Here is a 16783-nt window from a genome sequence, read left to right as displayed (position 1 = left end):
GATATGATTATTACGTATGTAAGGTGCCAGGCAATCCAGGAGACACATTAAATATTAAGGACACCACCCTGAGTTTTAGTTCTGCTTGGTAGAGGGAAGATTCTTGAATCACAATGGACATCTCACTGAATATTAATAACAGCCTGTGCTCTAGTCTGGAGTGGACTGTGGTCTGATTTGTGGAACAAAGCATACATATTTCAGGAAACCCTCTTATTTTCCCTAACACTGCTCCAAGAACCCAGTAAAGAATCTTCTTCAGTGAGGTAATTTTTTTCTGTATGACCACAACCAGATTTGCCACAGAGCATATGATACAACTGAGGCTGTGTATAAAATTAATAATCCCAGTGTCTGCCTAAAGTGGCAAAGAAAATGTAATAGTTCCTTCCTAGAGCTCTATCCTTAAGACCTTGCTGTGGTACCACAGTATGGGTTTAGGGAAACAGTAAGTCTCACTAAACAATACATGTAAACAATTTTAAATACTTTTTGTGTGTGTGTGGTTGTATAACTTTCCTGTGCTCTTTAATCCATCCACTGAAATTCATAGTCCATATTTGTCATTTCTAGCTACAATGCAAGCATCTACTAATGCTGCTGCTGAAAACTTAAGAGCACAGCTTCTGTTCCCCTCATCATTGCCTTCTGTTTGTGCCTTCAGCCATTACTGAGAGTCTTATTTTCCCTTTTTGTTACTGTCCTTTATAATTACTGCTTCTTTTGCCCTCTTTTCCACATGTCCTCTTCCCCATGTGCTTTCTTCCTGCTCCTAATTGTATTTTTTGCATCCACGCAAAGTAATGGATTCCTAGTCATTGATTGGCATAGGATATACAAACTTGCATACATGTTTATCAAACTTGTCTTTTTTGATTCTTTTTTGTTTCGTTTGAAATGGAAAGAATTACCCTCTCCACATACCAGCCTTCCCTGGGCTGTGGGACATCTAAGACACGGTGACAAATGAGCCAAAATAAGTCTGGGAACAACCTTGTAGCACAAACCGGTTTATTTTCATGAGACACCAATTGCACTGAGATACTTTCTTGTCTTTATCTCTGAATTATGTTTAAATCTGCTTCCTGGTAAAGCTTTATGAGCGTTACACAGGGTCACAGTTTAAAGGTACGTCCAGCAGTAGGTAGCAGAAGGCCCTGTCTCTCCCTGCAGCTGGAGTCCCTCCTGCGGGAGGAGGCGGGGAGCCCAGCCCTGCAGTACCCCGGCAGGACAGCAGATGGGGATCAAAGGGCCGCTTAGACCCTTGGTGCACCAGGTGCTCACAGGCTTGTTGATAACGGACTGCTACAATTCTCTCACTGCATGTTGAGTTAAAGATACGTAGCTTTCTGAACAGGCAATGCAGAATGTCAGACAGTATAATCTTCAGGAAACAGGCCGTTCTTTTCTTTCTGTTTAGCTCTGTTTATTTTCTTGTGTCACATAAAGTTCCTTGTTTACAGTAGGATGATTTCATAAAAAAATGTATGAGACAGAGCAGCTCAGTGCACCTGGTTAGGCAGGTTGTTACACAGGCTGTATCATCTAGCAGGTCACCTAGCATCTAGAAGGTGACTTATTTGTTTTTCAAGTGAAACACAGACCATAAAAAGTACAGGAAAGAAGTGAAATGCCATGAAGAACCATGCAACCTTCAGTTGCCATAACCGAGTCTATGCTAATACATATTTCAAGAGCACAGCCAACAAGCATTAGCAAACAGCAGCAGAAAATTTTAATGAGTTTATGAAACATGCATATGCAGTTATTTTTCCTTAGATGGTAATTTTTGGCAAAAATCAAGGGCAAACTCAGTCTCCTCTATATTATAGTTCGCATTCAAGACAGTACTTCAGCTGAATCAGACTAAGAGACAGAACCTAAAAGTGACCTTCCTTCAGGAAAATTTTATCTTAATGTTTTTTACAATCTGCTTGGAGTCATTAAAAAAAAATGGTATCTTGCATTCACAATATGTAGAGTTGATCAGTTTCCTGCACCATCATCTCAGGACCAAGTAGCAGCTGTTATTAAGGACAGTGCGTTGCACTCACTGGACAAAACATCTGTGGGGAGAGTACAGAAGAGACAGAATGAGAAGCAGAGTTCTTACCAGCTGCACCCTGAACCTGTTGCTCCAGCAGTAACAATTCCAGTTAGCATGGCTTTTCAGAAAAAAAGGACCAATGTATTTGTTATAACTGGCTAGTATTTTCTGAATATTATAACTTTCTAGGATGCTTCTCTCAACTCTTGAATTGTTGGTACAAGAAAAAAAATTTAAAAAAATCAAATTGTCAAGATTTGAACATTTTAATGAATTAGGAAGTTGCTGACTTTCAAAAGAAAAAAGTAAAAAAATCCCCAACAATTGCTTTCAGAAAAAAGAATACCCCGTATTTTTCAATGTATTTCTTCATTACATTGTTATTATTATTATATTATTATCCATTACATATCTAAAGAACATGGGAGGGAGGAGGATGTATCTTGGGGTATGACTACAGACGCACACTCTTTTCTTTCTTATGTTGCACAGAAAACATTCTTCTTTCCTTAACTTTGTCAACCATGAGTTCAGGGAGTGGCTGTGTAGCCCCTTATACTTGCCCACCCTTCTGACATACTAATCAGCCAAAAAAGCCCTGCACCCCATTCTGGAAATTAGTGCAACATGTCTAGAAATAACATATGTGTGAACACATACATACATAAAACATGTAGCATCATGCTACATATATACACGTGTAGATATACATAACATACACAAGTGTGTGCATAAGTATATATACAACTCCATGGCTACACTCTGGAGAGAAAGAATGTCTCTCTGAAACAAAGGATTAGTTTAGGATCTCTAAGCCTTTCCACAGTATGTAACACCATGCTCGTTGCTGTGGATGCCGATGGGTTTGTACCTCAGGAAAGGGAGCTATTCTAACTATGCTGTAGCCCACACTGTCTACTCCATAACTTGGAATCACTCCATTTGAAGTCAATGGAGCTGCAGCAATTTGCGCAAGCAGAAGAGCCAACCAAGTGAGTACTAGTTACTTTACATTCTGAGAAGACAATGTTCATAATTGAAAGTAATACCAAATGCTCTTAGCAAATACTATGAATTATTCAGATTAAATATAGAGCCTTCAAATGACTCTGTAAAATGTACTAAACAGCTGTGCCTCGTAATTGAAACTGACTGGCAAACTGGAAAGAATTGAATGCAGTCTGACTTTGACTTGGTATCTGAGTAAAATGACTATAACATTAACCATATTGTGGAGCCTGGCTGGGCTTACACTTGGTTTTATACTAAAGCGGTTTTCTCTTCTGGCCTTTTCTTCTTTGCACCTGCAGTAATCCTAAAAGAGGCAAAGGATGTAGTTCCATGTTTGAGGTATGAAGACTGCATGTTCATTGATATGAACAACTCACACAGCATGGATGAGGTAGATGATGAGAATAGGTGTTGGAGGATGAATGTATGGAGCAGAACCAGTGGTCTTGCTACTATTTATGTACACATTAGTTCCTAGAATAAAGTAGGTTTTGCTTTGCAGCTCTAGCTTCACTTTGTAAAAACCAAAGAACATTCAGAATGGAAGCTATCTTGTAAATAACTCTATCTGTGGCTATTTATCAAGGGCCTGTCTACTTATTTCAGAACAACTGTCTCCCATCTTCAGAGGCTTGTATACCTTACTCATATGACTGATATTTGAAGACTTTGTTTCATTGTCTTAAGTGTTATCTTTAGGTATCTGAAGTGTAAAATTCTTATTCAGAAGGCAAAAGAGCAGAAAGTGCTCAGCATTTTCTGAAAACTGGATCATCTACAACTTTTGAAACAAAACTTTGAGTATATTTATTCATCAGCTTAGAAAATATTGTCACAAATGCTATAGTTTCTTAGTTGCATAATAAGTTGCATATAACAAGCATAATATAACAAACCATATTCTATGTCTGCAGTATTGATATAGTTTTAACCATATATAAGTCTAACCCTTAAACATATTTTTGTTAGCTTTAGCTTGATTCCTCAGGACAAGTCCTTTCATCTTGAACTGTGTGGAAGTTTTGTTACAGAAGAGCCTAGGCTGTAGGCTAGGTTAAAAAGGAATAGGGAAAAAAGCTGCCCAATGAATGCTTGTGGTGATGCTTGTAAGTGGATTGTGTTTGTAGACAGCAATGCAGAATGCAAAAAAGTTCTCATTTTAGAGAAGAAAAGGCACGGGAGGATCTTATCACTGTATATAAATATCTGAAGGGAGGGTGTAAAGAAGATGGAGCCAGGCTCTTTTCAGTAGCACTCAGTGACAGAACAAGAGGCAATGGACACAAATGGAAACACAGAAGGTTCTGTCTGAACATAAGGTAACACTTTTTTGCTGTGAGGGTGACTGAGCACTGACAGAAGTGGCCCAGAGAGGTTGTGGAGTCTTCATCCTTTTACATATTCAAAAGCCATCTGGACGGAGTCCTGGGCTACTGGCTGTAGGTAGTCCTGCTTGAACAGGGAAATGGAACAAGATGATGACCTCCATAGGTCCCTTCCAGGCCCAACCATTCTGTGATTCTGTGATACTGCAGTGGTAGGTCTGAGGTGCACTGCACCGTTTCTCATAAGTGACTGCAAAGTTACCTGTTATTAGCAGGCCAGCAACTTGATCTAGTGTATGTTTTTAAGAGGGTTTTTTTTTGACACTCACAGCATCCTAGGTCATTTTCCCACACTTCATCAAACTACATGGTTGCTTAGTCATAAAGCTTTCAGGTCAGACATTATTCCAGCAACTTGTGCAGAAGTCACACTCTGCTGAAGACATATTCCCATTCCTTGGCAAGAGCAATGCGTAAGGCAAATAAATTAACAACATGAAAAACAATGAAGCAAAACTGACAGGAGCATGATGAACTCTTTTTTTTTTTTATGTTTTATGCCCACATGGGTTCCTACAAGCCAAGGTAAATGTTGGGCAGTTTGGAAGATGTGTACTCTGATTGCCTTAGGAAATGAAGAACCATAAGGACAGATTAATAATGAAACAACTAATGCACCCCTTGGGAAACAGGCACCTTCTGTTATTTTATCTGACACATTCGCCTGAAATGTCCCTTACTTCCAATACTTCCAGAAGCTTCTGAGTATAGACCTGTGATCAGGGTGAGAACAACACATTGCATCATATTATTACTTACAGTATCAAAAAAGGGGCAATTTATATGGCCAAATTTCCAGAGCCTATAGGATTTCCAAATGAATAAAAATGAAAGTACAGAAATTTAAAAAGAACTTAAAATATTGACATATATGTGAGGTTGATACCGTGATTTTTTTAAAATTGCTCAAGATTCCCATTGATATATTCAGGTATCTAAAATCTTTAAGCATCTGGGATGAGCGCTTTATTTTTGTCTCTTTCACCATAATTTTGCAATGGTTTCTGTGGTGGTATATCAATATAAGAAACTGAGAGTTAAATCTCAATAATTTCAAATGTATTGTATTCCTTATTTGTAAAATAACCACATTACTGAGACTACTGTTGTGCAGCAAATGCACACAGGACCATATTATCAAGATCTAAGTGGCCCCACTTCATGTTGTATTTGTTTAATGTTAACTTTCTTAGAGCTATAATTTTTTCCTTTAACCATTACATCAGTTGAATTTTAATTACATTACCAACAAAAAGCTCATTAACGTCACATAATTGGCAGCTTTTTTAAAAAAAACCCCTGAACTAATTGAGTATTTTCTGAAGAGTTCCCATCAAAGTATAATTTAACCATTACAAACAGCTTGGCAACTACATTTACATAAAGATGTGTCTGAGGAATGTTCTCATGTGTGGAAAATCAGATTTGATATTGCCATTAACAAAACGAAGGAAGCTGTTACACTGCAAATCACTTCCACATTTTAATGAACTTGGCTACACCCCATGTTTTTGTCAAGAGGGTCAAATGAACCCCCTTGCTTTTTCACAAAGAAGCAGCAACCAATCTCTGAGAGTTAGGAAGCAGCTTGCTTTGTAGGAAGGCTATTCCACAATCTTTTTCAGGTTATTTGTACTCTAACTGGCTGATAGCAGAGATGAGATACTGTGTTAGACAGACCATGGTTCTTATGCAGAAGGGTAACTCAGAACTTTTTTAATATGTGGACATTTAATCTACAATGGATCTCTTGCCAATTATCTTATTCATATTCTTATATTATGATAGGACTGATTTAATTACTAATCAAAAGAATACAATTATTCAAATAATTATTAGCTTTTAGCAATTTTAAAAGACTCCCTAAAATAGTTTCACTGGAAACAAAGGAAAGAAAAACTGCATAATCCTTTGACCTTTTCCCTCCGGCTTGGGTTAAATGACACTGAGAGAAATTTGAATGCTGACGTGATGATTAGAGATTAAAAACAGGCTAACATGGCTTGCATATTCTGAATACAGGGTGAGGAAATGCTGAGATAGAGTAACTATCATGAATATCCTGGTCTTGCAATCAAACCTGACCACTGAGAATTTTGCAGAACCAAGATTTAAAAAAACCCACAGCATTCAATATTCTGAATAATTATCCAAACTTCACCTTTAAATCCTGTGCATTCCTATCCCTGCTTGGATTCTTTCCAAGAAATGGGAAATAAATTTTGAGAAACTGGTTCTTGTTAGGATGCTAATTAGGTACTTGCACTGCTTTCTTTGTCCTTTCCCATTTTACAGTTGTAGTTAACAAATGCAAGCACATTCATTTGGCAGTATGCCTTCGCAATGGACCACCTATCTGTGAATTGCAGAATGTAAGTTCAAGCAAGATGGCAAAAACTGCACATGGCATTTTACATTATGATTTTATTTTTTCTGTCGAACAGGTGTAAATGTGCCAAAACATGTATTAGCATAACATTTGCTAATACACAGTATCAAAAGTGGATGTAAACATCAAGTTTAAAACTTCAAATTTCCTTCTATCAGTTCACCTGAAAACTACGTAACCTGGGCACTGTCATCATTGCATACTCCCAGACATGTATCGGGCGCCATAGTTGCTCTGAATAGCCTACTTATTCTGGTAAAAAAAAACAACGTTTGAGGAAGTGGGTCATATGTGTGTAGAGATGTTTTCTGGAAAGGCCTGGAATGCCATGGTTCTCATCAGTATACCACTGGAAAAGAAAAAAAAAAAGCCATAAGCCCCTTACATTGTTTTCAATTCTGCAATAGTTAAACAATACAGGGACATTATTAACATACAGAAAAAAGTGGATCCCTCAAGAAAACAGAGGGGCTTGTTAATCCTTTTTCTTTTTATAACTTTCCGGTATATTCATATTCTTGCTGAAAAAAAAAGTTTCTAAACCTCCTGTAATCTAGGAGTAAGCATTACTGCCTCAGTATTGACAAGTCAGTTGTATCAAGACAGGCAAAAAAGCTTTGAGATGCCCTTAGGGATGAAATGCCCTTGACCTGCTGCATGGCCTTGGAAATAGGGGTCACCGTCTTGCCTAGCAATAATGGGCTCCAAGCAACAAGCTTTCAGCCAAATGTTGTGGAATTCTGTTCAAAGCATCCTGCATTACAGCAGGGCCACAAACATTACAAATGGTGTACTGCAAACAAAATAGACATGAATTATGCTGTTAGAAATAACAGACAATCTCCTGTAGCTGAACTAGGACCACTACATACAGTATTCCAGATACATGAGAAATAACCCAGATTTGTTAAATGTCAGTGAAGGAGGCAGAAAATATGGAGTTCACAAAAGGGTCTACAAACACCAACTACAAGGGGAGCCTTGGGTTGGGATGGCCCTGGGAAAGCAGGCTCAGGCAAAAGTCCTGAATTTTATAACAGGCAAACACTTTGGTCATTAGTTCCAAGAAAAAAAGATGCAGCAGCAGAGTTTAGCATGTAATTCAGAACTTCTTTCCTCCTCTTTGTTCATCATTTATATCCTTTGTTCATCATTTATATCCTCTAACCTCTTAGTCTATCTGTTTCTCTCTTTGCCTGCACCTGTTACCCCAAACAAGTTTTTTTTCTGATCCTGGACAACTTATAACCTTTTTCACCTTGTGCCTGTGGCAGGCATATCCAGTTCAAGATAGAATGCATCAGAATCAGGGACAGTTTTGGCCCCAGAAGCCAGCTCCTTCATCGTCCTCCCTTTTACTAGCTATCAGTAACTTTTATAAGGAGGCTGGATTCTCATTCTTTTCCCTGGCTCATTTTAAAAGCCTTTAAGTTATTCTTGACAAAAGGTAAACCCCACTATCATCTGAAGAGCAAGAAGGAAAAAAAGAAAAAGAGCAGGCGAATTGTTTGAGGAAGAAATTGTTTATGAACAATAAGAAATGCTCTAGCAATTGCCAGATTTTGAAGCATGTTCAGTTGAACTGGGTTTTTAAAAACATTGCCAAATGACAGACAAGCTTATTGATCAAGCTATAAACCACTGTTCAAAATAGTTTTATTTACCATTGCCTGGAAATCCACCTGTGCATTAACCAGAGCTTTTGCGATTTGTGCTGAGTTCTGAAAATGCACGTTATCTGAAAAATGAAAAGAAGAGATCAGCTGTTGAAATGTTTAAATACCACAAAGCATAAAGTTATAGTGCATTAAGTTGTGTCCACTAATTATCAAGCGATACAGTTGACATTACTAAGAATGAGTAAGCATCTTGTAACATGTCATATGGAAATCTACCAAAGATCTAAATACTGACCCTAATCAAAGGCATAAAAAGATGCCTAATGTTTTTCAAACAAAGTGATTCTGGCTCTGTATTTGTACTGCCATTTGCAAACCTCACCATCTGCTGTTCCATGGATGAGAAGATACTCTACGTTTTGGAAGTTCTTTGCTTTTGCCATCACAGTTGAATTCTGTTGAGAGGAAAAATTAACAGTTCAGCAGCTTCAATTTAAACTACTCATTCACAGAGCTGAAAGGCTTTCGTTGCCTAGCAGAACAACAATCAAACAGTTGGACTAGTGTACTAATGACAGCAGTGACTTCATATCAGTTCGAGATTGTAATAGAAGCCATATATTTAGTGCCTTTCTAAGGGCCAGTTCATGAAAAACACAGCACTTGCCGCATGTCACTCCCTGAACACTATAATTCCTGGCTACCCAGACTGCTTTACCAGGGCAGTTTTGTATTGAGTATTTTGGTCCCTTGGGTTGGGATGGGGAACAGGTACTGAGAATGTGATCCAAAATCTGTAACAGGAGTCTTTCCACCAATTTCTTTGGGCATTAACTCAAGCTTTTCTCTGTTCAGATCTGGCATGTGTTCTGCTAGAGGAAGCTACAGACTTCCTATGAATGTAAAGAAAAGAAGAAAGGCAACCTGTTCTGACCATTTAGTATGCTTATAATGTTTTTATTAGAGAGCTATATTTGTGTGAAGCAGTTTGCATACCACAACTAAAAGTACCAACCCAAACCTCATTATTATCGACATTTTAACCTGTCTCACATAATTTCTTTCCCAGGCTAATGGTTTGCACTGGCAGAACTGTGCGACTGTCCAAGTGAGAAAATAAGAATCCCTTAATTTGGCATATTTAGAATTGATAAATACAAACCCACAAGTAACTATGGAGATATGACTTTCACAGCAATATCTTAGCTGCTACAGGACTGCCACTATGAGAGCGGGTGGGTCATTTTCTTTCTTCACAGTTCTACTGTTCATGGAAGTGTGATTCAAGTTTAAGACAAATCAACACAGAAAGAGAATTCTCACCTTGTAGTGATCAAGATTATCGGACTCTACAGGAAGACCCATAAATCGTTCTGTGTAGATAGATGCTGCAATATTGAAGAAGAAAAAAACCTACAGATAAAGAATGCACGGATAATTTTGTGCATCGTACTAAATTAAATATTTAACTGTATCTGTTCTGCTTGGTTCCCTCATCAAACACCAAATTTAAACATATTTTTAAAAAAATCAGTTGTGAAGGTTAATTAATAAACGTCCTCCAAACCATCCTTGCAGTAGCAGTGGTTCCACTCATCTGTGGAAACAACAGAAGGTTTTGTGGGTAAAAGTAATTAACTGGTACTGCTTTATGCTACTGTGTTGAACTCCAGAAGTCAGTTGAAGGAGGCATGAGTTGAATGAACCAATAAAAGCACATGGTAGAAAGATGACACAGAATATTTTTGACACCTTAAAAAGGGAAGCCGAGTAGAATTCCAGCCTGGGATATGCATGAGTACATACAGTAAATATGGATATGTATGTTGTGCTTTTCCTATTAAATAGATATATACAGCAATTAGTGGTAGCAGGAAATGATACAGGCTTGCATTGGAGAAGTGGTGCAATTGCTTTTGAGGTGTCTGATCAATTCCTTTTTCTAACTACAACAAAGATTGCTAAGGGATTTGACAAAACAAATGTGAAAAACCGAACAGTATCTATCACCAAGAAATCAGTAGGAACGTTTTTCTTTGAGCTGCCTGGATATTTGCAATTTAACTACGAGCTGTTATGAAAATTTGTGGAAAACTGACACAGCAGCTGTCACTACCGGAACATAACTTTCTTTATGACCTTGCCTTGAAAGAGTAACTGACACATATTGAGCAGTCAAGCTGCAGCATTACAAGAATTTTATTTATTTAACAGAGTCAGAGGTTTCTGACGAAGAAGAGCTGGCATCTATCCCTCCCATAAGAGAGCTGATGTCCTTTGTAATCAATATTGTCCAATTTGGTACATTGCATTAGAATGATTTTGTTAAAAAGTAGAAATGAAAATCCTTTCAGGGAAGGAAAATGACTCAATAACCCATGGTGTATTATGTATCCATTATATGTGTTACCATTGAGTGCTAAGGGCCTGTACTATGTCTCCCAGATCAGCTGAATAAGGCTCCTGAAGATAATTTGTAATAAATTAAGTACCAAAAAAAAATCTAAGTAGCCTATCTTTTATCAAAATCCTTCATCATTCAATGAAAACAGAAAATGTGCAATAACTGTTGTCAACACAGTGTCAAACAACCATATTGGGCTTAAGTTTTCAATAAAGTAGACTGTTTCTGAATGGTTGGCATTTCTACAGTATTCTGAGCCAAATTCTCCACTCTCTTCTACCAATATAGATACAACACGTCCACAGAGGTCAGCAGAATTGCATTATAATGACTAAGTGGAAGATTTGGCTTGTCAATTACTGAGGAAGAAAAAGGACATAAATGGCAAATTTTAATAAAACAGTCACAGATCTAATGCTTTTAACCATACATTTTCCCCATATGCAATGCCCCTTGCCATCCTATAGCTGTTCAGCTGTTACTAACTCTGACATAAAATGGAGGTGAATGGATGATTTCAGAGAAAAGATTATTGTCCCAGACTCTAATCTGTGCATTTGAAATAGGGTGGGGCAGAATTTAGAAGCTCTAGGGGCCAGAACATCCTCTGACATTCTACTACTACTTAGAGACTCAAATATGTAGCATCCTGTAGTTCTGCCTCTGACACAGTTCACTCCATTGTTACCATGATCCGTTTGCCAAAACTTGTGACTCATAACTTCCTTCTGTTTCCTTCCTTAGTGGAAGTACATTTGCCTATTTGGATTTTACAATGTGTTTTTATCAAATCTCATTTAGCTCCCTGCTGAAAAGTCAGCTAAAGTAAAGGTTGCAATGGTGTGGGTCTAATTGATGTTAACTTAAAAACTTTCTTCAGTTTTTAATGAATGTTTATTATGCTTCTTGTACTGAAGAAAAACCATAATGCTTTATGTCTGCATTCTGGAAATAATTTTGTGATCATAAGTGAAAATGTCTTAAAAAAAATCTTGATGCCAGTGAAAACATGAAGACTCTGCTTCCTGTGTCATACAAATGTTTTCCCCCTTGCCTGGAAAACACCATAAACACAAGGAATGTCTGCTAGCAGTCAGGGAAGGATTCTTTCCTATTTAACCAAAAAATTTTCTCATAACCAAGACTTCTTAGCAAACGACCATATGCTAAGTAAATGTGTTTGAAGTGCTACATTTTGCTCACTGAAAACATGCGTGCCATGATTCTTTTTTACACTAAGGTTCCTTTACACCATGCCAAAAGCTTAACAGGTCTACAAGTACGTATGAGTATGTGAGTGCTTTATTCACACAGTAAGGCCCTGGGAGTATACTCCTGGAGTTGTTTCCTCTGAACAGTTTGGAGCCTAAGTCAATAAACATAAATAAAAATATGTCTCATTTCACAACGACACAGGAAGTGTGGCTGAGAAGCATCTAAAGGGAAAAATATTTAATTAGAAAAATTGTATCAGACACATCTAAGTCCCTCTCTTTTTCACTGCTTTTGGGAAATAACTTTCCAGTCATTAGAGATACTGATTCCTGACAGAGATCATTAGCAGTATCTGAAGCTGAAGTGCGCTGTGATTCCATTACTGGCAGAAAAATAATTTCAGCTGTTTCTGAATTCATTGACACTGTTTTAACAGGACTTTTAGGGAGATCACTATTCCAAACTGCCAGTTGCAGTCAGTTATTTTCAGCAACGAAAACACTAAACTTAAGGTCTTAAAAGTTTTATGTCTAGGTAATTGCAATGTCTTTAAGTTTCATATTGCCAGTTGCCTGCAATGATTTAATTTAGAAAGTAATTAAATGCTACATCTTGCTTTCCAAGTCAGTATTTATGACACATTTCCATACCGTAATATTCCCAGCTGGAAACAGGAGCCACAGCCATTCCACATTTAAATACTCCACTGCCAGATCCAAGTGCCAAAGATGTTACGTACCCACCATAAGACTAGGGAGAAATCACAGACAGTTGAAAATTATTGGTGAAGTATAATTTTGTTTTCTGAATCAAACTCATATAAATTAATTCCAAAGTAAATATTTTGCTTTGAATGCATGGAGGACAAAGCAACAAAAGCTTTTTAATTTTTTTAAAAAAAATGTAGCTATGTGTGATTTCTTGTAAGATTAGACAATTTTGTTGAACAATTTCTTTTTTGCTACTTCTTCAATGCTTATCACAGGATAATGCTCTTATTATCACTTTGAATCATAGAAAAATTTAAGTTGGTAGGATCCTTCAAGGTAATCTACTGCAACCTCTGTCTCAAAACAGGGCTAACTTCAGATTTAAATAAGGCTGATCAGAGTCATATCCACATTACACAGCCTTTCTATGCCATCTGTTTCAACACCAATCACTGTCACTATAATTTTTTTTCCTAAAACCTGAAGAAAACTTCCCTTGTGGCAACTTGTGTTCATTACCTCTTGTCCTTTCAGTGTGCACCTCCAGGAAAAGTTACAGGTTTTTCACCTCCTTAATGAACTACCTAGCTTTTGCTAATGATTGGCATATAGAGCCAATCCCATCATCAGTACTAACAGGATCAGATACTTGAGAGCTTGAGGTTGGAGGAATTTCTCCCCACTGCCTGCTGCTGTTCTTGTTATTTTCTGGCCTTATTCCACAAAGCGGGACCCAGCAAGGAAGAATAAGTTCATAGCTGGAATTTAGGTAAAGTAGTAATTAAGCCTGGATATTGGAATAGATCTGTTCAACTGTGTGGGGCTAGATGCTGAGACAGGAAAATACTGTAAATAAAAAGCATTTGGTTCTGCTGTCCAACTGGGGTTGGAAAATACTTGTATAAGGTCTGGAAATCCCCACATGGAAACAATGAATTACTGTTTACTTTGGAATGGAAGGGAGAAAAATATGGGGTGTGTCATGAAAAAGTTGGAAGATTATCAGTAGTATATGACAAGAGTGTGGGGAATAAGCAAAACTATTAAATATTTTTTTTGTACAAAAGTAAGTTAGTCCCTCCCTCTTCTTGACATTCCAGCTTGAAATGACAGTGAGGGGTATGCTAATAGAGAGAATAATTTGTACAATTTTTCTAGCTCATTTGATTGGGCCATTTGATCTTTAAAAAGTAAGTCCACAAGGCTAAAAAGTAAGGGATTTGGATCAGGTTGATAAATCTATGCACTGTAACAGGCAGAGAGATAAAGTACAAATCCTGAATTGCTTTTAGTAGTTATTTAAGAGCTTTTGCCATCCAGAAGTGTTTGGTGAGTTTGATAACCTGCGTAGTTCATGCATACCTGCCAAGCCGCAGGCTGTAAATAAAGAAACACCTTTCAGCTTCTTTCAAAGGCTATTGACCAGGAAATGGTAAAATAAATAGGAAAAAAAAATGGAAAAAAGACTGACAGGTTTGGCAGTAGTGCTGTTATTTGATTATTGTATCTGCTATGGGGGTACAATGCTTTAGACATGTGAAATATCTTAATAGGTTCTGGAAACACTGTGATGAAATAAAATATGATGTGGTTAAAAAAGATATTTTCATGTGGCCTTAACTAATGTCACTCTAGCATTACTCATTTGTAAATATCTCTGTCACTTATTTCACCCAATGATACCCTATTTTATCTTGTTGTTATAGCAGTGTCTGACCACAGTAATTTAAATATTAGTTGGTAGATGCATTAGATTTTACCAACCCTGCTCATGTGTTATCTATGATCAGTCAACTTACATCGTTACAGTTAAACCGAATATTACAGGATCCCTCCCCTAGGGAGGTGTTTCTGGGCAAGTCTCTTAAACTGAAACTCGGCCAACAAAAACAAACAAATAAACAAAACCCAGAAAAGGATTAAAGAAAACTAACAGAATATTACTCCTGGCAAACACAGGCAGAGAAAGATAATGAAATAAAAGGTCTTTCTGAATGATAATCAGAGAAAAATGAACATGTATGAAAAGAAAAATATTGGAAAATGTTAATGAATGGCTTACATTCTGTAAGCTTTTTTAGTTTGTGCTGCCTGTTACTGCTGAAAAATTTATTGCTGTTAGTGATTTATTCCATGAAGGAGTCAGGGTGGCTAACAAAGGTCTGGCCTCCAACCCCTTGTAGCATTCCTTCCTAATCCATGAGCTCCTCAGGTGTTGCTTATCAGTTTGTTCTCCCACATAATGTAATTCTGTTTTGCTGAACCTGGGTAGGAGACAAGGCTCCATATCTGTCTATGCACTCTTGCTCCAGACATTCATGATGAACTTGAACAACTGAGTCAGATGGCCAAAACATCTTAAAAATTTCTATAAAGGGTCTGTGTGGCATTTGTACTGCCACTGAAGTTGGCTTCAGATCTCCCATAACACCACTAATAGGTCTGCATCTCATTTCCATGAGCGGTCCTACTTTGAAGCTGTCATCACAGGAAAAAGAACGCCAACTATTCCAGTAATATATTTTTCCTCTATTGGAATGCAGTGCTACCCTAAAATTTGTACATGAGGTGTGCTACTCTCCTTCTCAGTCCCTAAGGGTAGTGGAATCTGGACATTTAATAACAAAGACTTGCAATACATTTGGCTATAGAAGGTTCTGGGAGTGTTACAAAGTAAAGTACACAAAAAATCAAAGATGAATACAGAGTGGCTAATTATTTGGAATGAATCCTATACTGTCAATTTTTCCACTTCTTGGTGAAGCTGTCAAGTGTTGTGCACTCCTCAGACCCACATCCATCCCTACTGACCATGTCAAAGCCAGCCAAGCATACAGTGATTCAGAATGATGCAAGGGTTACAAGTTCAGATGAGGGATAATCCCAAGACTTTTCTCATTATTTTAATCTCAGATCAGAAAGGACAATACTTGAATTTTTCACATTATGCCAATAAGTCCCTAAGTTAAAAGTAAAACAAATTTAAACACCTCAATTTTGCTTAATTTCAAGTCCAAACAATGTATTAGACATAAACCTTTCAAAATTCCCCCTTGAGCTGCTGCCAAAGATCCCTTTTCAGGGGCTTGTACTGTTGCAATTGCATGTTCTTAAGCATCAACAGAAAATATCCCATTCGGCAATAACCTCAAACACTGCTAGAAGAAACTTTATCAGATTTAGGAGACAATGAAGAAGAATAAAAAATTTATACTGCAGGATTATTTAAAGATCAATACAAAAACCTCAACCACTTACCCAGCCCCATATTGCTATTCGTTTCTCATCAATAAATCCCATTTCTATAAATTTCCTGTGGAAAAGAAAATCACAGAAATAAATTCATTATTACAAAAGATTGATAGTACTATAACAAATTAGAAAAATATATTTTCTTTCACTTTTTTCCACACATCCCACCAATCTGAGCAAATTGAGAATCAGCATCAATTATTAAATTAATAGATATTTCAGAGGAAAATGAAGAATTCTTCTTGAAAGAATAAAAAGTGGTGAAATTAATATCTTCTTTATGATAATTTTCCTTCTAGTGGGTGAGAAATCTGCCCAGCTGGCTTCTTGGCAAAAATGTTCTTTTTTCTTATAATTAGAATCCACTTGGATGTCTACTCCAGCATAGATTAAACATCATACATTATAATCATGTGGTACACGTACATATATATGTGTGCGTATGCATTTGTGCAGACATACACTCACACATAAGCAGACAAAAAAGTTCAAAAAGTGCACTCCTACTAATAGCCACATTTCATTTCACAAAGCTCTACCTTCCAGCAGGCTGTTAATCATTTAATCGTTTTAATGCCAAAGGTGCTAGATTACCATTAACATTCAGACTTTATCCTGCAAGATGCTCAACATACTCATTTTACGAGTTGATACTATGATTTCTCAAGAGGCACAGTATCAGCCACTGAGATTAGAGATTCCCTGGAGCAACAAGCGTTTTTTTAAATGCCTGAAAAGTGAAGAGCACATA

General features: G+C 37.2%; 1 protein-coding gene across 1 annotated transcript in view; it reads right to left on the bottom strand.

The window, feature by feature from the left end:
* Positions 1-5263: 5263 nt before the first annotated feature.
* FAP (fibroblast activation protein alpha) overlaps positions 5264-16783 on the bottom strand; it is a 41695-nt gene continuing 30175 nt past the window's right edge. Inside the window, exons 21-26 of the mRNA XM_069861221.1 lie at positions 16039-16093; positions 12721-12820; positions 9775-9839; positions 8834-8906; positions 8497-8570; positions 5264-7181 (exon numbers count right to left, since the gene is read on the bottom strand). Of these exons, the coding sequence (XP_069717322.1) occupies positions 7080-7181; positions 8497-8570; positions 8834-8906; positions 9775-9839; positions 12721-12820; positions 16039-16093 (469 nt within the window). The 3' untranslated portion in view covers positions 5264-7079. The remainder of the gene's footprint in view (positions 7182-8496; positions 8571-8833; positions 8907-9774; positions 9840-12720; positions 12821-16038; positions 16094-16783) is intronic.

Source organism: Phaenicophaeus curvirostris, chromosome 7, assembly GCF_032191515.1.
Source record: "Phaenicophaeus curvirostris isolate KB17595 chromosome 7, BPBGC_Pcur_1.0, whole genome shotgun sequence".
NCBI classification, from domain to species: domain Eukaryota; kingdom Metazoa; phylum Chordata; class Aves; order Cuculiformes; family Cuculidae; genus Phaenicophaeus; species Phaenicophaeus curvirostris.
This window is presented reverse-complemented; position numbering and strand designations above follow the sequence as displayed.